Source organism: Ruditapes philippinarum, unplaced genomic scaffold, assembly GCF_026571515.1.
Source record: "Ruditapes philippinarum isolate M1 unplaced genomic scaffold, ASM2657151v2 ctg1086_1_1_1_1, whole genome shotgun sequence".
Classification (NCBI taxonomy): domain Eukaryota; kingdom Metazoa; phylum Mollusca; class Bivalvia; order Venerida; family Veneridae; genus Ruditapes; species Ruditapes philippinarum.
Window position 1 is genome coordinate 534,929 of NW_026857769.1, and position 27,815 is coordinate 562,743.

At 31.4% G+C, this 27,815-nt stretch overlaps 1 protein-coding gene across 4 annotated transcripts in view; it reads left to right on the forward strand.

Moving 5' to 3' along the window:
* LOC132750893 (alpha-mannosidase 2C1-like) overlaps positions 1-23,064 on the forward strand; it is a 46,659-nt gene extending 23,595 nt beyond the window's left edge. For 3 of the 4 annotated variants that reach the window (XM_060740964.1, XM_060740965.1, XM_060740961.1), the window contains exons 21-30: positions 187-281; positions 1,055-1,159; positions 1,799-1,868; positions 2,582-2,668; positions 3,318-3,461; positions 4,368-4,477; positions 8,004-8,083; positions 8,640-8,791; positions 20,826-20,926; positions 21,465-23,064. In XM_060740964.1, the coding sequence (XP_060596947.1) occupies positions 187-281; positions 1,055-1,159; positions 1,799-1,868; positions 2,582-2,668; positions 3,318-3,461; positions 4,368-4,477; positions 8,004-8,083; positions 8,640-8,791; positions 20,826-20,926; positions 21,465-21,588 (1,068 nt within the window). In that variant the 3' untranslated portion in view covers positions 21,589-23,064. Of the gene's footprint in view, positions 1-186; positions 282-1,054; positions 1,160-1,798; positions 1,869-2,581; positions 2,669-3,317; positions 3,462-4,367; positions 4,478-8,003; positions 8,084-8,639; positions 8,792-10,800; positions 10,902-11,615; positions 14,133-20,825; positions 20,927-21,464 lie in introns of those variants that run through there. The other variant, XM_060740962.1, reaches the window with a different exon arrangement.
* The last annotated feature ends 4,751 nt before the right edge of the window (positions 23,065-27,815 follow it).

Here is a 27,815-nt window from a genome sequence, read left to right on the forward strand (position 1 = left end):
ACTTCAGACTTAAGTTAGGACTTTCTATGAATTACAAACTTGTATATATAAGACCTGATAAATACTGTCTTTGAATTAATAATGGAAGCAGGCTAAGTAAATTTTAAATTATTAATTTTATAATTAGCCAGAGTTGATAATATTGATGCCGAGTTGTTTTATGTAGGAATAAATTTGTATTTCTAGGAAGATGGTTTGATCTTGATGAAGAATGAATGTGTAGAGGCATATATAGACAAGACTGGTCGTGTTACTAAAATGTTTCTACATGGGTCAGCAAGGTTAGTAATACAATTATAAGTTTGAAGTACATGTACAAATTTTTTGTAACATTCACTATAATATTAAAATAACAAAAGATTTTATACCAGTTAATTGCTTTTTATTTTGAGATATATTTATTGTTTTAAGGGACAAAGATGATATGACACTGATACTTCAATATCTGGTTTTCAAATTGATTTGTAGGGGAGTTTGTGGCCGAGTTGTTAAGGTCATTTACTTCAAACCACTTGCCTCTTATCACTGTGTGATTTTATCCTGCAAGGTTCTTTAGATTCTTTCATGTGAGGAAGCTTCTTGCTAGCACCGAAAGGTCAGTGGTTCTACTCAGGCGGCCAATTGGGTCTCAAATATTGCATAAAGGGACACCTGAAGTCTTCCGCCACCAGTAAATGTCATCATATGACCTTTAAAGTGTAGATGTGACTGAAAACCCAAACCGTCTAACTTATAAGATGTTTGTCATTCATTGTATAGCAAAATATTTGGGAGTCGCTGTCAGGTAGATGGTTTGTTGTTTGTAATATATGTAACATTTGAAGTGAAAATATTCACATTAATTACTGAGATTTCATCTATGAAAATATCAGTGTTACCCATGATTTTTCCACATATTTCAATTTTAGAGCATTAGGTATATTGTTGTAAGGATGGCGGGAGCATTTATACAGAGGAACAAGGTAATTTAAAAGTCTATTTCTTATTACATCAGTATTTATGCCCTTGTTTTGGTTATTTTTGATTGTAGTATAATTCTGTTTTATATTTTAAGAAATGCAGTGTCTGACGAGTTCCCAGCCAATCAGTTTATCATACATGATGATATTCCACTGTACTGGGATGCCTGGGACATCATGGATTATCATCTTGAAACTAGGTATAATGATTTTGTATAATGACAAAAAAATGCAGCCTTATGGGGACTTGATCCCGACCCTAGGAATACCGTACAGCAGCTCTACCAACTGAGCTATCCAACTGCTAACACATTGTCACCCTAAATAAGTGAACATGTTTAGCCTGTGACATATTTTTCTGAAGGAAGTATGGTCCCAGAACCTTCTTTTGATAATTTTTAGATAGCATGTTGTGTAGGGATGGGAACGTATTCTTAAATCAGTATTTGAATATTCTGTTTGCCATATTCAAATATACGACAGGAATAAATTCAGTATTTGGATATTCTGAAAGTCATATTCAAATATGTATTTGATTTTTCAGAATTCAAATGACTTATTTAATAATGGTTTGAAATACTAAAGAAGTGACTGACATATTATATGGTGTAATTTAATTGAGAAGTGAATTATTGGTATTGTTGGAGCTACAGCTACATAGGGATCTGATTATTATAGGAAAGAACTAGTACTGAATCTAGGAACGCTGTTAAGATTGTTAGCTAAAAGTACTTTTGATAGAATATATGTGAATATAATATACATATGTGAAGAAATTGTTTTGGAATACTGGTCATTAAGTTCAGCAGGTTAAATTAAATAGAATGCTTGTTTTGTAGGAAACCTGTGGAAACAGTAATGTCAGCTTCAAGGATAGTAGAGAAGGGACCTTTGCGAGCTGCTGTTAAGGTAAAGTTTTCTCCATGTTCAGTTCATTGTAATTTATCCCAGTTTTAATGATAAAGCAGTGTAAAGTTTTCAAAAGTATAAGTCATTCAAAAAAAATTCATACATACTGATTTAGTGTTTCCCTTGACCTATCTCAACTGTTCACCTTCACTTGCCCTTAATGTTGTTGATTAAAACCCTAACTGAGGTTTGATATTCTTTCATGTAAGGAAGGTACCAGGCCAGCTGACAATATGGTGCTGATTTCTATTTCATGCCTGAAATAAAAGGCCACTATTTGACTTTTACAGCATCTCCTTTTTCCCTAAAGATTTAGAGCTTTGCTGATTTTTCACCAAGGACACATTGACTGGTTAAGAAAAGTGTACTAGGGTGTGTGAGACCCTAACACAGAGTGATGGCTTGAAAAGCAGGCCCTTTGCTTGGCACCAACAGCCTTTTTCAGGACTTACCTCCTTCATTATTGTCTAAGGTTACTTTTGCTTTAATATTCAGACATGTCTAGGATCTGTCCTTGACAGCCAAAAAGCTCCATTTTGTGCCTTAATGTCTGCTTGTGTTGTTAAAGGATGATATGAGATAATGTATGCTTATTTTTTCTTTTTCTTTTTTTATGAATTTTATGTATTTATTTAAAGAAAAAGTATTGAAGCAAAAGTCAAATTGATAATGTCAGATTCTTTAATAATTGTCTAATGTATGTCCATTTACAGGTACAATTAAAGATAAGTGAAAGAAGTCATATTGAACAGTTGATCATACTGGATGCACAAAGTCCCTATCTCAAGTTCTCTACCAAGGTATATTTTATTACTTATTATATATCTGGGAAACTTATTTTTTTCTGAGTTAAAGGAAATATATATTTCGCTGAGGGAACACCAAATTTATACTCATCATGTGAAACATACATATTTTGAATTTATAACTTGCTCCTTTCTTAATGGTTAAAATTGATTATAGCATTATATAAGCTTTTCTATCACCTTCAAATTTGATTAAACTACAATGTTCAGATCAAAGATATTTGGCATGTAGTATTGACCTTGTGGTCCTCTAAAACAGTTGTTTAATCATGCCCTACTAAGGGGTCAACATTGGCCCACTTTGGGAGTCACTTATTTTACAAATACTAAGATAGGAAAACATTAATTTTTTTTCAGCTTTAGATATTTAGATATTTGGCATAAATCATGTATCTTAGGATAAAAATGGTTAACTATCTTTGATATTTGGCATAAGCATTGCCAAGTGGACCTTTTTAAAAGTTTTGATACATGAACCATGGCCCTGTTGTAAAAAATGATTCACTTATGATTAGCACTGAAAATTATATTCATTAGCCCTGAGAATGATATGAAGTTGTGTTTTGTTTTGTTATTGTAATTGTATTTTCCCTTGTTTTTATCAAATATATAAGACCTATCTATTTCTTATAAACATATACAGGTAGTGTGGAATGAGAGTAGAAAGTTACTGAAAGTAGAGTTTCCAACCAGTGTACATACCAGGGAGGCAACATATGATATTCAATGTGGACATATCAAACGGCCAAACCATCAAAATACATCCTGGGATACTGCAAGATTTGAGGTATAAATAATTTTACCTACTTTTAGCATAACTTGATACAGAATGCTCAGTGTGGGCAGTTGTAATGCTGTTGCCCATCTTATCATCCCATCTATCAATATCAGAATTCATCATTTTTACCAAAATCAAATAGTAGCTTATTTCTCCTATAATTTATTTATCAAAAGCTCAAGAATGTTTATGCCAAAAAACTGATGTTTGATCTAAAACCACATGAATTTCATTTGGACATAGCTACAAACATACAATTTGGTGCATGTAAATTAACTTCAACCTCAAGTCAATAACACAACGACAGACTGACCTACTTATGCTGTTACCTTCACCTTCAAATTTTTATTACACAAAGTTTTGAATGATACTGGACAATGCTTGGCCTTAAACTTCACTCAGTGACTTATCTATTAACAATTTAGCTATTTACATTCAAATTTGTAATTTCAATACAGTTTTGCATGTGATCTTGAACTTTGACCTTGGACAACTATAATCCACTAACTTACTTCTGCATTATAGTAATCATGACCTTGTCTAGTAATAGTTCTTGGGTGAACATCTTGGACGATCATGTCTATTTTGTAAATATTTTTAAGTAAATGTTCCATGTCCAAGTGGTTAAGGTACTTGACTTCAAACCACTTGCTCCTCATTATTGTTGGTTCAAAGCCCACCAGGGACTTTGGATTCTTTCTGTGAGGAAGCTATCCAACTACCTTATGGAATGTTACTAGTTCTACTTTGGTGCTCGTTCTTGTTTAAATTACTGCATAGAGGGGCACCTGAGATCTTCCTCTACCCGTAAAGCTGGAGAGTCGCCATGTGACCTCTTCGGTGTTGATGCTACGTAAAATGCAACAAAAAATAAATGGTATGTTCTATGTCATACATTTATTGAATTGATTTAAGGTTTGCGGTCATAAATGGTCAGATTTATCAGAGTATGATTTTGGTGTGGCAGTGCTCAACGATTGCAAGTATGGTCATTCAGCTGTGGACAATATTCTACGCATGTCATTGTAAGTGTTAAACTTTCAACCACCTTCATCGTAGTTATGATAATCAGCATAAGTTGCAAAGCAAGTAGCGAAAATCAGGCCCTGAGTTTGTGTGACCATTGTATGAGCACAAGTCTATGGCTTTCAAGATTGGTTTCTGATTTCTTCAAATAAAATCTTAAATATTCAGTGATAATATAAATCAATAAATTCATGGATCATTGATTTTGATTTATCAATGAGTTATTTACTTAAGTTTTGCTAGTTTTTTTTTTCTCATAGCAGATTGAAAAAGCCTTTAAAGAGTATGTTGGAAATAAGGGAGGGAACTCCTATGCACAAGCAAATATGGTATTCACAATGTTTTTTTTCCCTTTATATGAAATAAAACATTTTATATACGTTTTAGCATATTGTTGCAGGATGTTACATAAAAATGGACTTGAAAGGGTTTGTTTTTTTATCAGTCATGAATATGGAGTTGAAAGGGTTTGTTATTTATCACTCATGAATATGGAGTTGAAAGGGTTTGTTATTTATCACTCATAAATATGGAGTTGAAAGGGTTTGTTATTTATCACTCATAAATATGGAGTTGAAAGGGTTTGTTATTAATATGGTGTTGAAAGGGTTTGTTATTAATACTCATAAATATGGAGTTGAAAGGGTTTGTTATTTATCGCTCATAAATATGGAGTTGAAAGGGTTTGTTATTTATCACTCATAAATATGGAGTTGAAAGGGTTTGTTATTTATCACTCATAAATATGGAGTTGAAAGGGTTTGTTATTTATCACTCATAAATATGGAGTTGAAAGGTTTTGTTATTTATCACTAATAAATATGGAGTTGAAAGGGTTTGTTATTTATCACTCATGCTATTATCATTATGGATTATATGATTACTTTACTCTGCACCTGTGAACTTTATATCATGCAATATTTCAGTAATGCACTCTGAATTAAACTCGTATGCTTGTATAAGTCATGGGCACCCATATATAGCTTATATTTTAGTACTATTTAAAAACCTGTTTCTTAATATGTCGTCCATCTGTAAACTGTTAATTTAAACGACATTTTCTCATAAACCACTAAGCCAATTTCATTCAAACTTCACAGAAATGTTCATTTGGTATTCAACTTTAAAAATTGTTCAAAGAATTTAATTCCATGTAGAACTCTGGTTGCCATGGCAACTGACAGAAAAATTTAAAAAAAATATTCTTTTAAAAAACCCAAAGAGCTAGAGCTTAAATATTTGACATGAAACGTTGTCTAGTCAGTTTGTTCAAATAAAAGCCCTGGGGTCAATATTGGCCCTGCACCAGCGGAACATTGAATTTCCTTAAGGAGGGGTACATGAAGTTTCCCTCCACCAGTAATGCTGAAAAGTTGCCATGAGACCTTTAACCCATTACCTCATATAGACGTGTTTTGACAGCTTTTCGACACCCCCCCCCCTTTTTTGAGGCAGTGAAAAAATGGCATATTATGGCCCCAAACACTGTTTTTCGTTTGAGAAATGTTGTTAAAAATAATGATCACTCATTCACTTTTTCAGCGCCGCCCCCCATTAAGATGATACATCAAGGGGTGGCCAGAAGGGGGATGTGCCCCTTTCTGTTTGGGGGGCTTTGAAGGGGGGTGGCAGACCCACTCATTGCCAAGAAAATTTTGGACATGTGACAGGCTAAAAATGGCCTTTGGTCTATCGTAACGTGTAACCAACGCTGAAAAAACCTTTTACTCTATCTCAATCCATTGAGAAGTTGCAGCACTTTGAAATGAGTTTTGATGGAAAAAAACAATGCAAAATAGTGATTTTTGGCAATTTTGAGAAGAGCTCCTGTTGCCAATGTTACAGGAAATTTACGATTGAGCATGCTTTTACAGATGCTATTGTCCAGTCAACATTTGTGCCAAGTTTCATCAGTATTGAAGCATTTTTCAAACTTTCATAGCAGTTTTAACTTTTAACAGGAGGCTTTTCAATGAAAACAGCCATTTTTCACAATATGCTCATTAGGTAAAGGGTTAAAAGAAAGTAATAACAAGCAAAAAACCAGATGCACCAGATGCCAATTGTAATTACTATACAAATACTGAATAAAACGGCCATTTTTCACAATATGCTCACGAAGGAAAGGGTCAAAGGAGCTCCACTGAGGTCAAAAAGTCTAACTTTTAAATTCTTACACTGATCAAAAAGCACTTAATACAGAAAACTCTGCAAAGGGTAAAATTCGATATACTCATGATTAAATTGAATATAAATGTTTTGTGCCATTCTTAGCCTGATTTGAGCAAAAAGTGTTTTCATTTTTAGGTAATTTTACACATAAAAAATGATTATTCTAGTAAAACAGGGTGAAGGAATGAATTGAAAATCTATACAGTCATTGGTCTAGACCTTTGTCTGATGGTAAACAAATATCATGTCAAAAAGCCTTTAACAAAAAATGATGAAAAACTTTGGAATCACCTAAAAACTAGTTTTTCCATGTTAACATGTGGTCTTTCACCTAATTTTGGTGAAAAATTGTTGTTTTGTAACATTTATAATTTTTTTAGTTAACCCTTTCCCCCATGAGCATATTGTGAAAAATGGCCGTTTTCACTGAAAAGCCTCCTGTTACAAGTTCAAACTGCTATGAAACTATGAAAAATGCTTCAATACTAATCAAACTTGGCACAAATGCTGACTGGACTATTGCCTTTGTAACGACATGCTCAGTCTTAAATTTCCTGTTACCATGGCAACGAGGGGACATCTCAAAATTGCCAAAAATCACTATTTTGCCTCGATTTTTTCCATCAAAATTTATTTCAAAGTGCTGCAACTGCTCAAGGGATTGAGATAGAGTCAAAAGCTTTTCAGCGTTGGTTCAACGTTACATTATGATCGACCTGGGGTCATTTTTAGCCTCTCACAAGTCCAAAATTTTCTTGGCGCCGAAAAAATGCTCAATTTTTTTAGCAACATTTCTCAAACGAAAACTTATCTTTGGGGCCCAAATAGGACATTTTTGCACTATTTGAGGCCTAAAAAAAGGGGGGGTCGAAAGTGCATTGTTTCGCGTATATATGTGGTAAAGGGTTAAAACCCAACAAAAAAAAAATCTTATGAAAATTATGTCAGTTTTTAAGTAAAAATCTTGGTTTCTGACAATATTTTAAAATGTTAAAAAGTTTTGTTTTAAATTTGTCTGGTTCCATTTATTGTATAGTAAATAATGATTCAACTGCATATCTCTTTATTCCTTGAGGAAATTTACATTTGTCAAATCACATATCACTAAACACTAACAATACTATGTTAAACGTCCCTTTTTATTGGCACTTAATGAAGCATGGCAGTAGTTTGTTCCTCAACTTATGCTTAGATGGGCACTCAAGTTCTTTCTCTGCCAATAAAGCTTGAAAGCTACTATATGACCGTTATAGTGAACAAAAAAATGGGCACTGAAATATCTGATTGTCCATTTTTTTTTTAGATTACATGTACAATGTACTATTTAATAACTTACTATTTTTGCATTTTCAGACTTAGGTCACCAAAGTCTCCTGATAACATGGCTGATATAGAGACTCATGAGTTCAATTATGCTCTAATGCCCCATCATGGTAAGTTCTCAAGAAAGTGTAGTAGCTCTCAGCCGCAGTGCTTGACAGATAAGAGTTTTTGTGGGTCTGTCCATGTGTCCCATCTGTCCAAGCAACTAGACTAGGTTTAGGGGCTATGTAACAGTAGACATACAATTCATTCAGTCTGAAACAAAAGAAGAAAGGGCCACTACAAAAATATGGTCCAAGAATCTCCACTTTGGTTGGTCCCTATCTACAACTTAAGAACAGATTAAAAAAAATTAGATAAATATTGTGTGTGATTGAAAAAGATCATGAACAAAAAATTCTTTAGTATTTTGTGAGTTAATGCCCTTGAACTGATAAAAATTTGGGGGGGGGGAAATGGGTGGGGGGGAAATCTGTCCACAAGCATTCCAAATAAACTTTAGAACAGGAAAAAACGTTATCAGTATGCCTCTAAGCCTACCTCAATAAAGGTTAAGGTGGATCAAGAATCGTTTAAATTGTAAATAAAATTGCATACAATATGAAAATGGTTTATACACAGGTTCATTATTTGTCAAATATCAGGTAAAAAAATCTTCACTTCCAGGTACTTTCCAGGCTGCAGATGTGATCAAGCATGCATACTGTTTTAACAATTCCTTACATGTACAACATCAGCAGATTGATATGACTGCTCCAAACAGTCACAGCTACTTCAAGCTTGATAACAAACAAGTTGTTCTAGAGAATGTAAAAAAGGTAAGCCACTGTTCTGATGGGGATTTTCCCAGTGACTAGTGTAAATAATTTAATAAACTTGAGCTACTAGACATCGATTTTGTTCTTTGAGAGGGATGTTTCCGATGGCAAAGGGTTAAATAATCTAAACACATTAACATTGCAAAATAATATATTTCATTCTCTCTGGTAATATATTGATTTAGATAGCAGGCTGTGGCATATGGGACGTGGGGCTTACCATTAAAATTATTACAGACACTTACAATTTTATTGTTGCGTGTATAAATATGGGAAAATGTTGTCAAACATGTGTTATGATACTTCTTAACTTGCTTTTTCAACACCATTATTCACGCAAAATAAAAAAGTGATAATAATTTGGTCACTTGCTGTAAAATCAGTTATTTTGGTAATTTTCATAGATAGGTTAAATAAATTGAAGATCCAATTAAGCTGTAAGATAAATTATATATTTACTGTACATTATTTGCATTCAACTATGTTTTGCACAAACGGACAATCCACAAATTTAGGAACCCACAAAGATGTTCTTTCTGATAAAACCACGAAATTTCATGTCCACGAATTTAAGTGATTTCACAGTAGTTAATAACATAAAAATCACATGATAAGCTTATTAAGTAAAGTGTGTTAATATTTTAATTATTATAACATTAGAAATTAATATGTAATGAAGCAAAGAATTATGAAGTTATCTTTAACAGAAATTAATTTTTAGATATTTAATAAATATTAAAACTTTGAGGGAGATCACAGTCCAGCTAGTTTACTAAAGCTTGATGGTTCCATTTTACTGCCCCCTTTTCATTGAAATTAAGCTGAAAACTCGCCATATGACCTTTAAAGTGTACTATGTGAATGAAACACTTTAAAAAATAAATAAAATCAAAACTTGGAAAAGTTCATCTGTTCATCTGTAAATGTTACGATTATTCTATTTTGCTATTGTCGAATATATTGAAAATGCTCACCAGGGAATGTTCCAGAAATAGAAATGCAAATCTGATACATAATGCCTTAAGTGTCCCATAAATCAAGCGTTAGTCAAGATATATATAGCTTAATTCTTAGATCCAGAGTCGAACAAATTATCAAGCAAAGTAAAATATATTCTATTCTAATAGCAACAGTTTCATTAAGTTTCTTTAATTGATTGACGGAGGTTTAATTTATTGTCCAATTATGTTTGCCTGGAATTCTATAGTGAAAGCAATAATGTCAGTATGTGCCAAGTTTAATCTGTCAAAATCTTATTAGGCCAATGCCAAATGTTCTGGAAAATCTTCGCTCTAATTTTGTATGAATTTGCATAAAGCAATATGTTGGGATTAAAGAGCCAAAAGTAATTTCTAGTTGCTAATAATGGCATTTATTCCTATTTGGTTAACAGGCTTCCTCGGAAATGTATAAAAAAGTCTGGTGTTCTTAAACAGCATCTACATGTATTTAATTTAGGAAATTGAATTTATATGCCACATTAGAAAAAAATAATTTCATTTTGATATTCGTAAATTGATAATGGACAGTTCCAGAAATTAAAGCTAGACAAGTTCATTTAAAAATAAAATGGGGCAGATTAAGGGAAATATGTTGAACTATTTATAAGAATTGTTGAGCGTGCTGTCTAACAGATAGCTCTTGCTGACAATAATATTGTAGTGATGACACAGTCAGTCTTTTATTTCTATCAAGTATACATTGTTAGAACATTTCACAAGTTAGTCTTTATTTACCCTGTAACCTGCTGAATTTCTTTAACAGAGTTGTCCAGCTTTAAATTTGGAACAATCCATTTGAATTTTTTTGGTATATTAAAGGCACATTATGCTGCAGAAATGCTATTTTATTTTCATTTCTCAAAAGTTTTCTTGTGTGTCTTTCTTTTGTTTCCAAAAAGTTACTCACTGGCCAATTTTCTGAACCATCTTTTTGATTTTTGACAATTAGTATACTTTTATACATGTATATACACTGTATAATATTTCTATGAAATTTTGATATTTTAGAGTGAGAAAGACAGAGCATTAGTGTTAAGGTTTTATGAGTCATATGGTGGTGCATGTGGCACAACCGTGTCAACTACCATACCATTGCAGACAGTTTCGGTGTAAGTTTTCACGTGTAACATTGATTTTCGTTGGAAAATTATTATGTTTTATATTATTTACATACAATGTACATGGCTGCTGCAAATTTATTAATTATTTTCTTTTAAGTTAAAGAAAGGAGTAAAAAAAATGTGCACCTTATCAGTCCATTAAAAAGACTTTTGACAACATATAAGGCAACTGCTCGTTTTTAACATTACTTTGCATTGGATAATTGTGATGTTTCTATAGATGAATATACACAGCTGCTGTCAATTTTTGAAGAAATCTCGGTTTGTTTTCTCTAAAAAAGGAAGGTTGCTGTATTACAAATATTTCTGACTGGTTATATGGCCATGTATAAATGGTTGTTTGCTAACATAACCTGAGCCACAATTTCCAAACAACCAGTCATTTATATATGGCTGTATAACCTGCCAAAAATCTTTATAACTAATAATATAAATGAGCCGCGTCGCGACAAAACCAACATAATGGGTTCGCGACCAGCATGGATCCAGATCTGCACAGTCTGATCAGGATCCATGCTGTACGCTTACCAACCCTATAACAAGTAGAGAAACTGATAGTGAACAGCATGGATCCTGATCAGACTGCGCGGATGCGCAGGCTGGTCTGGATCCATGCTGGTCGCAAACCCATTATGTTGGTTTTGTCGTGATGCGGCTCAAATGTCTGTTTGCTTGATTTATGATATTTTGTTCCTGTTTCAGAGTCAATGGGTTAGAAGAAGAGCAAAGGAATGACTTTGTCTTGGATGCTGGCAAGGGACAAATATATTTCCCATTGAAACCATTCCAAATTTTGTCTCTTAAATTGTATCCTAAGTTGGATTAGATGGTTTGTCAGACTCAGTGAGAAGCTAGGCACATATTGTTATCAAAGACATAGTTTATTGAATACTTTAGCTTTACTCCTGTACTTTTCACTAAAATAATACTTACTTGAAAAAAGGTACACTGCAAAACCAAGTTAACGTAATTATGCAGATTTTTTATTGTTTTTTTTTTTTTAGCTTTAGAGCATAACTTATATGTCAGGGACATTTCTTCAATTTTTCTGTTTACATTGTGTGTGCACTGTAAATTAATGAAATGCATGATTTCTTTAGTGATTGATTTTATTTTCATTTGATTTTTAGCTCGACTATTCGAAGAATATGAGAGCTATTGTAGTCGCGTCGGTGTCTGCGTTGGTTAAAGTTTTTTGTAAAGTCAAATATCTCAATTATTGCTTGAGATATTTAATTGAAACTTACAATACTTATTTATAGTAACAAGGTACATCAGATTGACAAGTTGGATAACTATGTCTACAATATTGACAGAATTATGCCCCTTTTTAACTTAGAAATTTTGGTTAAAGTTTTTTTGTACTCAATTATTGCTTGAGATATTCAATTGAAATTTACAATACTTTTTTATAGTAACAATGTACATCAGTTTGCAAAATTACATAACCCTGCCTGCAATATTTGCAGAATTATTTGCCCCTTTGAAACTTAGAAATTTTGGTTAAAGGTTAAAAGTCTTCAAAGATATTTACTTGAAATTTTACACATGTACTTAGGGTCATAATTTGAGGGTCATAATTGTATGTCACTGACCAAGTTCCATAACTCTATCTTGCATTAGGCTGATTCATCTCCCCTTTTCTACTTAGTCTCTTGGTTAATGTTTACATGCAAGTTTTACAGATCTCAATATTTAAAACTTCACATATGCATTTAGAATCATAATTGTAGGTCACTGACTAGGATCCATAATTCTATCTTGCATTTAGGCTGATTTGTCTACCCTTTTTCAAATTCATGGTAAGCTATTATCTCCATAACTACTGAAGGGTTTGTGCCTTTTTTGGGACAATTTTATGCATTCATAATAATAAAGCAGTGATTTACTTGATAAAACATCTTAATAACAAGCCTTTGTACCTTTTCGGTCAATTTTATGTATTCGTAGGTAATTAGCATTATTATACTCAATAAAACACCCTTGTGACAACTTTTCCAATAGTCGTGTCAATACTGTCCTCCGACAGTTCTTGTTAATATTGAACTTAATTATCAAACCTTTTGAATGATATTTTTTTTATTCTCATTTGTACCATTGTTTATCACATGTTACATGTTAGCTCACCTGGCATACATTTGAACAATATCAAAGTGAGATATTGGGGTCGCTCACTAGCATTTGTTTATTGTAGTACATGCACCACTCACAAGTACATATGTTCACATTTCCATTTTAATTAACAACTTGTCTGGTACCACTAGTAGTAGGACCTACATAAAAGAAACATTGCAGGAATTTTCTGTGCATGAAACCATACTAGTCTTGTAGTTCTTAAAATACAAAAACAAAGCATTATCCAATGGACGTCTTCTTAGTTCTCTAAATCATGCCTCTCTCTTCAATAGTGCACCTGTTCCAGTAGTCAAATATTTGATTTCCAAAAAACAGTTATATTTCTCAATTTTATCATATCCCTTATTTAATTTTATTTTATTTATTTACTGATACCTTTTCTTAAGGGCCATTATGCCCCAGAAATGCTTTAAATTTTATTTCTCAAAACCCTTTTTTTGGTGCCTTAGGAATTTACTCATTGGTCAATTACCTGAACATCTTTTGCATCTGTTGCTTTTGTTAAAATTAATATAGCTATAGTGAATTGGTATATTGTATGGGAGTCATAATACTACTTTGTTTACATTTAGCTACTTTTGTGACAAATAATTTTACACCGAGTGCTATTTATTTCTACTGATAAGTGTCTTACATGCTCTAAAACCATTATTTAGACATACCAACATTATAGATTCTTGACATATTGAAAGGTTGGCCTGGCCCTTTACCGGTGGAAAAGGTTAATTATTGCCTTTGCTGGCAAGGCAAGGGTTGAGACTATTTTAGTATGATGTTTTTTGGGATTTTTTGTAAATCACATTGTATACCCCATTTTCATATTGTCATTATGTAATTATTAATAAAGTTATCATCATGGCAGGGTTTATTTTTCCTGACAAACGAGGGTTACATCATGTTCATTTTTCTGTATAAATATTTTAGTATTTTATATGGTTATTTTTATAGATGTTATACATGTATATTAATCTGGGAATGAAATTTAAGTTAATATTATACATGTATGTGCAATCATGTAGCATTGTGATTTCCCCTCTTAAAGTCGGGGTATAATTCTTACAGCTTTAAAATATAGAAAAGGAAATAAAATTTGCTTAAATTCAATTGTGTTTTTTGTTACTACCCATTATTAATAAGCCCATTATGCCCACATAAGGCTTCTGTTTTTATTTCTCAAAAGCGTTTTTTTGGTGTACTTTTATAGTTCACAGAATTTTACTGATTGGCCAATTACGTAAAACTTCTTTTGCATTTGTTGCTTTTGTTAATTAGTATAGTTATAGTGATTTTGTGTGGAAGTCAAAATACTTTGTTAACATTTTGCTTCTATTAGGACAAATAATTTCACATTAAGTGCTGCATTTTAGGTGATAAATCAGTAAGTGTCTAACAATGCCTTAAGACCATTATTTAAACATTTTAAAACTCTTGTGTGCTCTTTCTAAAGATGGAAAAAATTATTCATTTCTCAGGGATGTTTTTTTATGTTAATGATAAAGCCTCCAGAAATGTTCAAAAAATCAAACTTTAGAAAAATAATATTCATTGTTTAGAAAATGTACAAATAATGTACAAAATGTACACAATTCAGGTCAAACTTTGAACATATTTTGCAAAGTATGACAGATTCTTTGCTTAATCAGGTTAGAGAAATTTCTGTACATTCTGTGCTATAGGCCCGATAAGATCACTTGAAATCTTTGTAAATTTACTTTGTACAGAATCTAGTTTAGCTCGACTGTGTATTAAGCAATAAGCTTATAGACACTAAAGTTCCTCTAACTTACCAGTGCTAAACAATGAGTGTAAAGTTTATTGCACAGGAAAAATGACATGGTTTGTCCCCTTTTTCATAACAAATTTTTATCAATATTGACACAAATCTGGAAATGTGCTGCATTTATTTGATTAAACTTCAAACAAACGTAGAAAATGTAATATATATGGGAAAACTATAAAACAAACCACCTTGTTTAAGTAGGAATGACCCCAAGCACGTTATATCTTACACCCATTGTCTGACCTTACATCGTTCTGTAACTCATTTCCTAAACTGCCTTGTGTAGGTGTATATTCCACAACGGGACTAGACAAGTTTTTTCTTCTTCAACAAACGTTCTTTTTTGGTCATATTAATACAAGTACTTGATGCGATCGTGGCAAAAAAGGATAAACAACAAAAACCGTACCACCATAAACTGACTTGTTCAAAATTTAATTGCTTCGAGCATACCAACGTTAACTTAGTTGTTCAAAATTTAATTGCTTTCACTGTATCACTTTAAACTGACTTATACACAATTTATTTGCTTCGAGGCTGCATGTATACATACCTGGAGACTGCTAGATCTTTGAAATTTCTTTGTTATTCAGTCGTTCTGTAATTCTGTGATTCAATATTGGCATTAAGTCATTTAAGCAAAACATAGAGAAAAAATAATAATGACATTTTGTATTCAATTAGGAAATTAGACGGAAATGAAAGTTAGAATTAAATGATTTGGATTATTTTATAATTGAAAATGTGCTGTAATTGCATAAAGAAGAACATTTCGTGTAAAAAATGTTCACGATAATGTTTTTATTTTGTTTTGCTTGAAATGAAATTCTGATAAAAATGTAAATTCTGAAAATTGTGAAGCATGTTTTATATTGTGTTTCATATTACAACAAGAATATTTCATTATGTTGTTATGATGCACAATTTAACATTGAAGAAATTGATAAAAAAAATCAGCTCTGAATTACTTTCGCAATTCATAGGATGCAATTCGAATGTGCATTTTTTTCTGTATGATCTTCACATGAGTTGTTTTGTGAATGTCTTTATAATTATCTATTATAATAAGTATAATGCGCAAAATGCTTCTTCCGTTTTTACGGAACTTTGTAATGTATAAAGGTCTATATTATATTTTCCTCAAGCGGCATTCTGTAGCAGACGTAATGATATTTTGCGCTTTGTTTTAATGGATTTAAAGGAAATGATGTACATTCTCAAGTTTTTCTTTCAGATAAACCTTCCAGGATAAAACAAGGGTGATAATGACATGATATTTAAGGAATGATGATCAATTTATGGGAGAGTCTTCTGTTAACCAATAGAATGCGAGTCCCCCTTAATTAGTACAAGGAAATACTTTTTCACGTAAAAGTTTACAAAAATAGAAAAGCAAAATTGTTTGTGTCTAACATTGTTTCCGAACAAAAGATCATGGGGAACTTGGCAATTATGTATTTTTGTCTGTCTTGCTTAAGTTCAGGAATTATTGAAATATTAGAAGAAAGTACAACAAAAGATAAACTGATTTTCCTCATAAGCGTTTTTTTTCCATACAGGCTTTAAACTATAAACATGCTAGGTTTCTAAATATGAAATTTTCTCTGAAATAGCCCCGCAAAACAATCATCCTTATAACTGATAATATATATTTTTTTTCGTAGGAGTGACCTCGGTGTCTGTCCGCCCAGTAATTGGCGAAACTTTAGTCACCAGTTTATACAGCAAGGCCAGTCTTCACATTCGTACCGCCAGACTTAGCCCAATACTGTTGTCTGACTAAACTTGATAATGAACGGTTAAAAAAAAAATAAATAGAAGATGACCGTCGACTTCAAATCCCCCGCATAGCTGTGAGTTTTGTATTCTAAATAATTTTCATTAAATTCGAAACAATAGATCTATTCGTGTCTTTCATCATTTATCAAATATGTTCAGGTCGATTAGCATTAGAGAAAATATTAAAAAAAAGAAATCACGGTGCTTATTTCTCTACAATATATTTAATTACTGTCTTGTTTTCTCAGTTTTTAATTTGCTGAATTACAGGCCTCTGAGTGAATATTTCCTAGATGTTGATTAAAACTTTACAATTTTGTTGAAAACAAATGACTTCTTGACATAACGTATTAATCTTGTATTTAATTAAACGGCACACAATTTGTTGAAGTTATTGCACATGCAGAGATTGGATATATCTTTGATTATTTTAAGCGATTGAATAAGGATACTATAGAAAAATCCGAACAAAATTGACAACATAAATGGAAATTAAAAAAAAAATTACTTCGAAATGAAATAAGTCCATATTCACTAAACACCAAAAACAAAGTGCACATTCCATTGACCAAGGGTACTTTGTACTTGTAATTTGCTTAATATGTAGATTTTGCATTCGCGAGAAAATGACAAGATTAGCCCTATATGTACGAGCGCACATCACAACCTGCAAGGCATTGTAAAATGGTCTACCTACCGTTTTAAAATGAAAATTGTGTCGATACGTCCAACACGATATCCTAATAATAATGGCAAAGTGTTTCAATATCCTAGTTAAATTTTATTTCTGTCATGTCAGATTGATTGATGGCATGGATTTATAAATATTGTAGAGCACGTCTGGAATAGAGTTTGATTTTTAAACAAAGAAATCGTATTAGAAATGTAATGTTCTTTTTATAATTTTGAATGTATATTAAAAATATTCTTTGAGAATAAATACTGCCAGGCATTGCCAATTAAATTGTGTACGTGCTTGTGTTGACTTGACTTTATCCCTTTACTGACTTGTAATTTGCTTAATATGTAGATTTTGGATTCGCCGAGAAAATGACAAGATTAGCCCTATATGTACGAGCGCACCATCACAACCTGCAAGCATTGTAAAAATGGTCTACCTACCGTTTTAAAATGAAAAATTGTGTCGATACGTCCAACACGATATCCTAATAATAAATGGCAAAGTGTTTCAATATCCTAGTTAAATTTTATTTCTGTCATGTCAGATTGATTGATGGCATGGATTTATAAATATTGTAGAGCACGTCTGGAATAGAGTTTGATTTTTAAACAAAGAAATCGTATTAGAAATGTAATGTTCTTTTTACAATTTTGAATGTATATTAAAAATATTCTTTGAGAATAAATACTGCCAGGCAATGCCAATTAAATTTTGTACGTGTTTCTGTTGACTCAACTTTATCCTTTACTGACTTGTAATTTGCTTAATATGTAGATTTTGGATTCGCGAGAAAATGACAAGATTAGCCCTATATGTACGAGCGCACATCACAACCTGCAAGGCATTGTAAAATGGTCTACCTACCGTTTTAAAATGAAAATTGTGTCGATACGTCCAACACGATATCCTAATAATAATGGCAAAGTGTTTCAATATCCTAGTTAAATTTTATTTCTGTCATGTCAGATTGATTGATGGCATGGATTTATAAATATTGTAGAGCACGTCTGGAATAGAGTTTGATTTTTAAACAAAGAAATCGTATTAGAAATGTATTAAAGTGAATTCACTGTAGTGAATATCATAAAAATCCCATCCATGATAAGTTATTTATATAGATCTATATGCTAATATTTTAATTATTATAAAATTAGAAATAATTATGTTATGAAGCAAAGAATTATGAAATTATCTTTAACAGAAATTAATCTTTACAGTAGATATTAGATAGATATTAAAACTTTGAGGGAGATGTCCAGCTAGTTTACTAAAGCTTGATGGTTCCATTTTATTGCCCCTTTTTCACTGAAATTAAGCCGAAAAGTCACCATATGACCTTTATAGTGTATACAATCTCCTGAATGAAACCCTCAAAATGTTACGATTATTCTATTTTGCTATTGTCAAATATATTGAAAAATCTCACCAGGGAATGTTCCAGAAATAGAAATGCAAATCTGATACATAATGCCTTAAGTGTCCTATAAATCAAGCGTTAGTCAAGATATATATAGCTTAAATCTTACTTCCCGAGTCAAACAATTTATCAAGCGGTGTGAAATAATCTATTCTAAAAGCAAAAGTTTCATTAAGTTTCTTTAATTGATTGACATAGGTTTAATTTATCGTCCATTTATGTTTGACTGGAATTCTATAGTGAAAGCAATAATGCCAGCCTGTGCCAAGTTTAATCTGTCACAATCTAATTAGGCCAATGCCAAATGTTCTGGAAAGTCTTCACTCTAATTTTGTATGAATTTGCATAAAGCAATATGTTGCGATTAAAGAGCTAAAAGTTATTTCTAGTTACTAATAATGGCATTTATTCCTATTTGGTATAAAGAATTCCTTGGAAATGTCTGAAAAAGTCTGGTGTTCTTAAAAAAGAATTTTATTAATTTAGGAAAATTGAATTTATATGCTGCATTAGAAATTTTTTTGCACTTTTTGGATGGACAAATACTGTTTATTTGAACTACAAAACATCCTGATAGAGGTGATTCAGGACAATCAAGCTGTGTTGTATCTTAAAAAGAAAGAGAACAGAATTAAATGGTAACAATTTAAAGTACAGACAAACCTGTATTTAAGACCACCTCCAAATAAAGACCACACTCTTAATAAAGACCATATTTTGACAACCCTTCGTTATTAAAAATACAACAGAGAAAAGTCCAAATAAAGACCACATGTCTATAAAGGTCAGGTATGGTGTTTTCCTTGGATGGCCTTTATTCACATGTTTGACTGTAGTCTGACCTAGTGAGGCTCTTAACTGCTGGCTGACAACATTTTTTTCATCTTTATATTCTAAAAATTGATAATGGACAGTTCCAGAACTTGAAGCTAGACAAGTTAATTAAAAAAAATGGGACATATTTAGGGAAATATGTTGAACTATTCATTGACTTTTTACAGTACAGTGGACATAGTCAGTATTTCTTCTAATCAAGTATACATTGTTAGAGCACTTCACAAGTTAGTCTTTATTTACCGCTTAATTGAACAGAGTTGTCCAGCTTTAAGGGAGTTGTCCAGCTTTAAAAGAGTTGTCCAGCTTTGAACTTGGAACAATCCATACAAAGTTTCTGGGATATTAAAGGCACATAACGCCCCCAGAAATGCTTTTATTTTCATTTCTCAAATGCTTTTTGTGTTCGTGTCCTTCTTTACATGTAGTTTCCAAAAAGTTGTTCACTGGCAAATTCTCTGAACCATCTTTTTGATTTTTGACAATTAGTACAGTTATATATACATGTATAATATTTCTATGAAACTTTGATATTTTATATAATATAACTATGAAACTTTGATATTTTATATAATGTTTTTATGAAATTTTGATATTTTATGCAATATTTTTATGAAATTTTGATTTTTTATATAATATTTTTATGAAACTTTGCTATTTTTTATAATATTTCTATGAAGCTTTGATATTTTATATAATATTTCTATGGAACTTTGATATTTATATAAATTTCGATGAAACTGTTATTTTATATATTATTTATATGAAACTTTGATATTTAGATTATATAATATTTCTATAAAACTTTGATATTTTATATTATATTTCTATAAAACTTTGATATTTTATATTATATTTCTATAAAACTTTGATATTTTATATTATATTTCTATAAAACTTTGATATTTTATATTATATTTCTATAAAACTTTGATATTTTATATTATATTCTATAAAACTTTGATATTTTATATTATATTTCTATATAAACTTTGATATTTTATATTATATTTCTATAAAACTTTGATATTTTATATTATATTTCTATAAAACTTTGATATATTATATTATATTTCTATAAAACTTTGATATTTTATATTATATTTCTATAAAACTTTTGATATTTTATATTATATTTCTATAAAACTTTGATATATTATATTATATTTCTATAAAACTTTGATATTTTATATTATATTTCTATAAAACTTTGATATATTATATTATATTTCTATAAAACTTTGATATTTTATATCATATTTCTATGAAACTTTGATATTTTAGAGTGAGGAAGACAGAGCATTAGTGATAAGGTTGTATGAGTCATATGGTGGTGGATGCAGTGCAACCTTGTCAACAACCATACCATTGCAGAAAGTTACGGTGTAAGTTTTATAATTATAGTGTCAGTTATACTATACTTTTTAATAATGCAGATTTGTAACATCAATTTTTTATTGGATAATTGTTATTTTTTATATTTATATACATCATCAGGCTGCTGCAAATTTATGAATTATTTTCTTTTTAAGTTGAATAACACAGTAAAAAAGTTGTGCATAATCAGTCCGGTAAAAAGGCTTTTGATGGTATATAAGGCAATTTATAATACTGCCTGTTTGTAATGTTGATTTTCATTGGATAATTGTGATGTTTATATAATTTTATATACACGGCTGCTGTTAATTTTTGAAGAAATTTCTTTTTGTTTTCTATAAAAAAAGAAGACTTAGTTTGCTATATTATGAATTCATTATAAATATCCCCCACAGGTTATATATAGCCATATATAAACTGTTGTTTGTAATATAACCCAAACCACTATTTTCGTTTCTATAAAGCTATATAACCTGTCAAAAATCGTTATGCCTCACAATATAAATGGTTGCTTGCTTGGTTAATGATGTTCTTTTTCTGTTTCAGAGTGAATGGGTTAGAAGATGAACAAAGCAATAACTGTGACTTGAATGTTGAGGAGGGGAAAATATATTTCAGATTGAAACCATTCCAAATTTTGTCACTTAAATTGTATCTTCAGTTGGATTAGATTGTTTGTCAGACACAGGGAGAAACTATACACATATTGTTATCAAAGACTATTATTAAACTATTATTGAATACGATAGCTTACTCCTGGAATTTGCTAAAACATAATGTTTAGTTGAAAAAAGGTACACTGCAAAACCAAAGTAATTACGCAGTTTTTTGTTGTTTGTTTGTTTGGTTTTTTTTATTTAGCTTTAAAACATAACTTATATGTTAGGGACATTTCTTCAATTTTTCTGTTTACATTGTGCACTGTATATTAATGAAATGCATGATTTCCTTAGTGATTGATTTTATTTTCATTTGATTTATGATATTGAACTTAATAATTAAGTCTGTTGAGTGATGTATATTTTTATTCTGGTTTGTGACAATTGTTTAATAGCTGTTTATCACATGTTATATGCTCATGTGACATACATTTGAATAGAGTTATATTTATTGGGGTCGCTCACTAGCCTTTGTTTATTGTAGTACATACACCACTCACCAGTACATATGTGCACATTTCCATTTTAATTGACATCTCGTCTGGTACCACTAGTTGCAGGACCTACATAAAAGAAACATGGCAGGAATATTCTGTGCATGAAACCATACAAGTATCATAGTTCATATTCGTATCATATCCAATGGATGTCTGCTTAGTTCTCTCAAATCATGCCCCGCTTTTCAAATGTGGATTTGTTTCAGTAGTCATTTGATTTCCCAAAAGCAAACATTTTTCCTTTTTATCATATCCCTTATTTTATTTAATTAATTTACTGATACCTTATCTTCAGGGCCATTATGCCCCAGAAAAAATGCTTTAATTTTATTTTTCAAAAACTTATTTTTGTTGCCCTGTTAAATTTTCCAGAAATTTTTTACTCATTGGCCAATTACCTAAACATCTTTTGTATCTGTTGCTTTTGTTAAAAGTAATATAGTTATATATAGTGCAATGGTATATTGTATGGAAGTCAAAATACTACTTTGTTTACATTTAGATACTTTTGTGATAAATAACTTTACACTGAGTGATGATAAGTGTCTACCTTGCTCTAAAATCATTATTTAAACATACCAACTGAACAGTTGGCATGGCCCTTTACCAGTTGAAAAGGTTAATTATTTTCTTTGCTGGCAAGGCAATAGTTGAGACTATTTTTAGTATTTTGTTTTAAGGGATTTTTGTAAATCACATTGTATACTCTATTTTCATATTGTCTTTATGTAATTACTAATAAAGTAATCCTGTCAGGGTTTTATTTTTCCTGACAAACGAGGGTAACGTCATGTTCAGTTTTCTTTATAAATATTTTGGTATTTTATATGGTTATTTTTATAGATGTTATACATGTATATTAATCTGGGAATTAAATTTAAATTAATATTATATGTGCAATCATGTAGTATTGTGATTTCCCCTCTTAAAGTCGGATTATAATTCTTACAGCTTTAAAATCTGGGAAAGGAAATAAAATTTGCTTAAATTTATTTGTGTTTTTTGTTACTACCCATTATTAATAAGCCCATTATGCCCTCATAATGCTTCTGTTTTTATTTCTCAAAAGCGTTTTTTTTGGTGTACTTTTATAGTTCACAGAATTTTACTGATTGGCCAATTACGTAAAACTTCTTTTGCATTTGTTGCTTTTTTTAATTAGTATAGTTATAGTGATTTTGTGTGGAAGTCAAAATACTTTGTTAACATTTTGCTTCTATTAGGACAAATAATTTCACATTAAGTGCTGCATTTTAGGTGATAAATCAGTAAGTGTCTAACATGCCTTAAACCATTATTTAAACATTTTTAAACTCTTGTGTGCTCTTTCTAAAGATGGAAAAATTATTCATTTCTCAGGGATGTTTTTTATGTTAATGAGATATCAGTCAATGATAAAGCCTCCAGAAATGTTCAAAAAATCAAACTTTAGAAAAATAATATTCATTGTTTAGAAAATGTACAAATAATGTACAAAATGTACACAACTCAGGTCAAACTTTGAACATATTTTGCAAAGTATGACAGATTCTTTGCTTAATTAGGTTAGAGAAATTTCTGTGCTTTAGGCCCGATAAGATCACTGTAAATTTACTTCGTACAGAATCTAGTTTAGCTCGACTGTGTATTAAGCAATAAGCTTATAGACACTAAAGTTTCCTCTAACTTACCAGTACTTAGCAATGAGTGGAAAGTTTATTGCACAGGGAAAATGAACGGATTGCCCCTGACATAGTTTGTCCCCTTTTTCATAACAAATTTTTATCAATATTGACACAAATCTGGAAATGTGCTGCATTTATTTGATTAAACTTCAAACAAACGTAGCAAATGTAATATATATGGACAAGCAATAAAACAAACCACCTCGTTCTAGTTGGAATGACCCCAAGCACGTTATATCTTACACCCATTGTCTGGCCTTGCATTGTTCTGTAACTAATTTCCCAATCTGCCTTGTGTAGGTATATATTCCACAACGTGACTAGACGATTAAGTTTTTTTGACAAACGTTCATTTTTCGGTCAAATTAATACAAGTACTCATGCGATCGTGGCATAATAGGATCAACAACAAAAGCCGTACCACCATTAACTGACTTGTTTAAACTTTAATTGCTTCGAGCATACCAACGTTAACTTAGTTGTTCAAAATTTAATTGCTTTGACGGTATCACTTTAAACTGACTTGTACACAATTTATTTCCTTCGAGGCTGCATGTATACATACCTGGAGGCTGCTAGATCTTTGAAATTTCTTTGTTATTCAGTCGTTCTTTGTTTCTGAGATTCAATATTGGCATTAAGTCATTTAAGCAAAACATAGAGAAAAATAATAATGACATTAGACGGAAATGAAAGATAGAATTAAATGATGTGGATTATTTTATAATTGAAAATGTGCTGTAATTGCATAAAGAAGAACATTTCGTGTAAAAAATGTTCACGATAATGTTTTCATTTTGTTTTGCTTGAAATGAAATTCTGATAAAAATGTAAATTCTGAAAATTGTGAAGCATGTTTTATATTGTGTTTCATATTACAACAAGAATATTTCATTATGTTGTTATGATGCACAATTAAAAATTGAAGAAATTGATAAAAAAATCAGCTCTGAATTACTTTCGCAATTCATAGGATGCAATTCGAATGTGCATTTTTTTCTGTATGATCTTCACATGAGTTGTTTTATGAATGTCTTTATAATTATCTATTATAATAAGTATAATACGCATGCGCAAAATGCTTCTTCCGTTTTTACGGAAATTTGTAATGTATAAAGGTCTATTTGCCTCAAGCGGCATTCTGTAGCAGACGTAATGATATTTTGCGCTTTGTTTTAATGGATTTAAAGGAAATGATGTACATTCTCAAGTTTTTCTTTCAGATAAACCTTCTAGGATAAAACAAGGGTAAAAATGACATGATATTTAAGGAATGATGATCAATTTATGGCAGAGTCTTCTGTTAACCAATAGAATGCGAGTCCCCCTTAATTAGTACAAGGAAATACTTTTTCACGTAAAAGTTTACAAAAATAGAAAAGCAAAATTGTTTGTGTCTAACATTGTTTCCGAACAAAAGATCATGGGGAACTTGGCAATTATGTATTTTTGTCTGTCTTGCTGAAGTTCAGGAATTATTGAAATGTTAGATGAAAGGACAACAAAAGATAAACTGATATTCCTCATAAGCGGTTTTGATCATACAGGCTTTAAACCATAAATATGATAGGTTTCTAAATATGAAATTTTCTCTGAAATAGCCCCGCAAAACAATCATCCTTATAACTGATAATATATATTTTTTTTCGTAGGAGTGACCTCAGTGTCTGTCAGTAATTGGCGAAACTTATGTCACCAGTTTATACAGCAAGGCCTGTCTTCACATTCGTACCGCCAGACTTAGCCCAATACTGTTGTCTGACTAAACTTGATAATGAACGGTTAAAAAATAAATAAATAGAAGATGGCCGTCGACTTCAAATCACTTGCCCTGCATAGCTGTGATTTTTGTATTCTAAATAATTTTCATTAGATTCGAAACAATAGATCTATTCGTGTACATGTATTTCATCATTTATCAAATACGTTCAGGTCGATTAGCATTAGAGAAAATATAAAGAAATCACGGTGCTTATTTTTTCTCTACAGTATTTTAAATTACTGTCTTGTTTTCTCAGTTTATAATTTGCTAAATTGCAAGCGCCTGAGTGAATATTTTCTAGATGATGATTAAAACTTTACAATTTTGTTGAAAACAAATGACTTCTTGACTTAACGTATTAATCTTGTATTTAATTAAACGGCACACAATTTGTTAAAGTTATTGCACATGCAGAGATTGGATATATCTTTGATTATTTTAAGCGATCAAATAAGGAAACTATAGAAAAATCCGAACAAAATTGACAACACAAATTTGAAAATTTAAAAAAATCTTACTTCGAAATGAAATAAGTCCATATTCACTAAACACCAAAAACAAAGCGCACATTTCATTGACCAAGGATACTTTGTACTTGTAATTTGCTTAATATGCAGACTTTGCATTCGCGAGACAATGACAAGATCAGCCCTATATAAACGAGCGTACATCACAACCTGCAATGGTCTACATACCGTTTTAAAATGAAAATTGTGTCGAAACGTCTAACACGATAAAATAATAATGGCAAAGTGTTGCAATCTCCTAGTTAAATGTTATTTTTGTCATGTCAGATTAATTGATGGCATGGATTTATGTCGCAGAGCACGTCTGGAATAGAGTTTGATTTTTAAACGAAGAAATCGTATTAGAAATGTAATGTTCTTTTTTATCATTTTGAATTCATGTTAAAATATTCTTTGAGAATAAATACTGCCAGGCATTGCCAATTGAATTGTGTACGTGTGTGTGTTGACTGAACTTTATTCTTTGCTGACATAAATCAACAATAAGTATCAATTTAATTTAATTTAATTGGAGTGAAAGAGTAGGATCAATATTTGATCTATGAATATCAACAGGTTTTGAAAATAACAACAACAACAACAAAAAGATCCTGTAGATTTAGTAGTTTAGGGGATCATTCACTAAACTATACTAAACCTCTTACACAAGGAACATGACAGCAAGAGACCCGCTTAAAATAGTCCCTTTTTGGACTGACGATTTCTTCTTTCTGTATATAAATAGTATTTCTTTTTTGTAAAAACCACCATTTTCTCGAGCAAACCGTTCAAACATCATTTGTCTGATTCCAATGCGGATTCGATTTTGTATCAATTTTGAGCGTCTTCTTTGCACCATAAGAGGACCAAAGCCCTAATCAAAGAAATATGTCCGGAAAATCTCCGCTTGGCGTAGTCGTTTTTTGGACCGGCGATTTGTTCTTTCTGTATATAAAGTGTATATATTTTCGGAAAAAGCACCATATTCTCGAGCCAACCGTTCAAACACCCTTTTCTCTGATTCCGTTGCAGATTCGATTTTGTATCAATTTGGTGGGTCTTCTTTCCAGTAACGCAGGATTGTGCAAATAACGCTGGAATTGTGCAAACGTAACGCATAATTGTGCAATTTAGTGGCTTAAACGAGCACCGCGATATGCAAATGGACCAGTAGTTTTTATTGTACACCAAATTGGAAGAAATGAATTAGCGCCTGAGTCATTTTTCAATCTACTCGTGTCATTTTACACTTAATTTAGCAGATAAAACGTAAATGAGAACATTTTACGAGGTAACGCCGAATTCGTAAATGAAGCTCAGCTCTGAAGCAAGGGCGGTTATCTCATTAAAGGTAGCTAATTCTTATTTTACCAGCTCCTTCTATTGTTATACGACACTTGTAGTTTGACAAAAGTCTTGGTATACAGAATACGAAAAACAATAATGTTTTAAATGTGTTAAATGTACATATTTATTTGACGAAACACAAAAGTCACCTTCATGTGCAGACTCAATCAAACCGAGTCTGCGATTCTCTTGTAATTTTGTTGTGATTAATGCTTCCGAAGGATCACTTCGTTTCCAGATTTTTATACTTCACAACAGCAGGTGTCAAGTGCTGTGTGGCAGCTGTAAAAAGTTGCCCCGTACTTCACTTCAGTGTTGTTATATTTTTCTGGTCCTTCGGGATCATTGATGCCAGCACTATTAAGTGTTGAGAATTGAGTACCGCTCAAGCCGGTGCTAGGGGGCGTGAGGGATGTTGCACGCATTCATAATCAAACCGAGTCTGCGATTCTCTTGTAATTT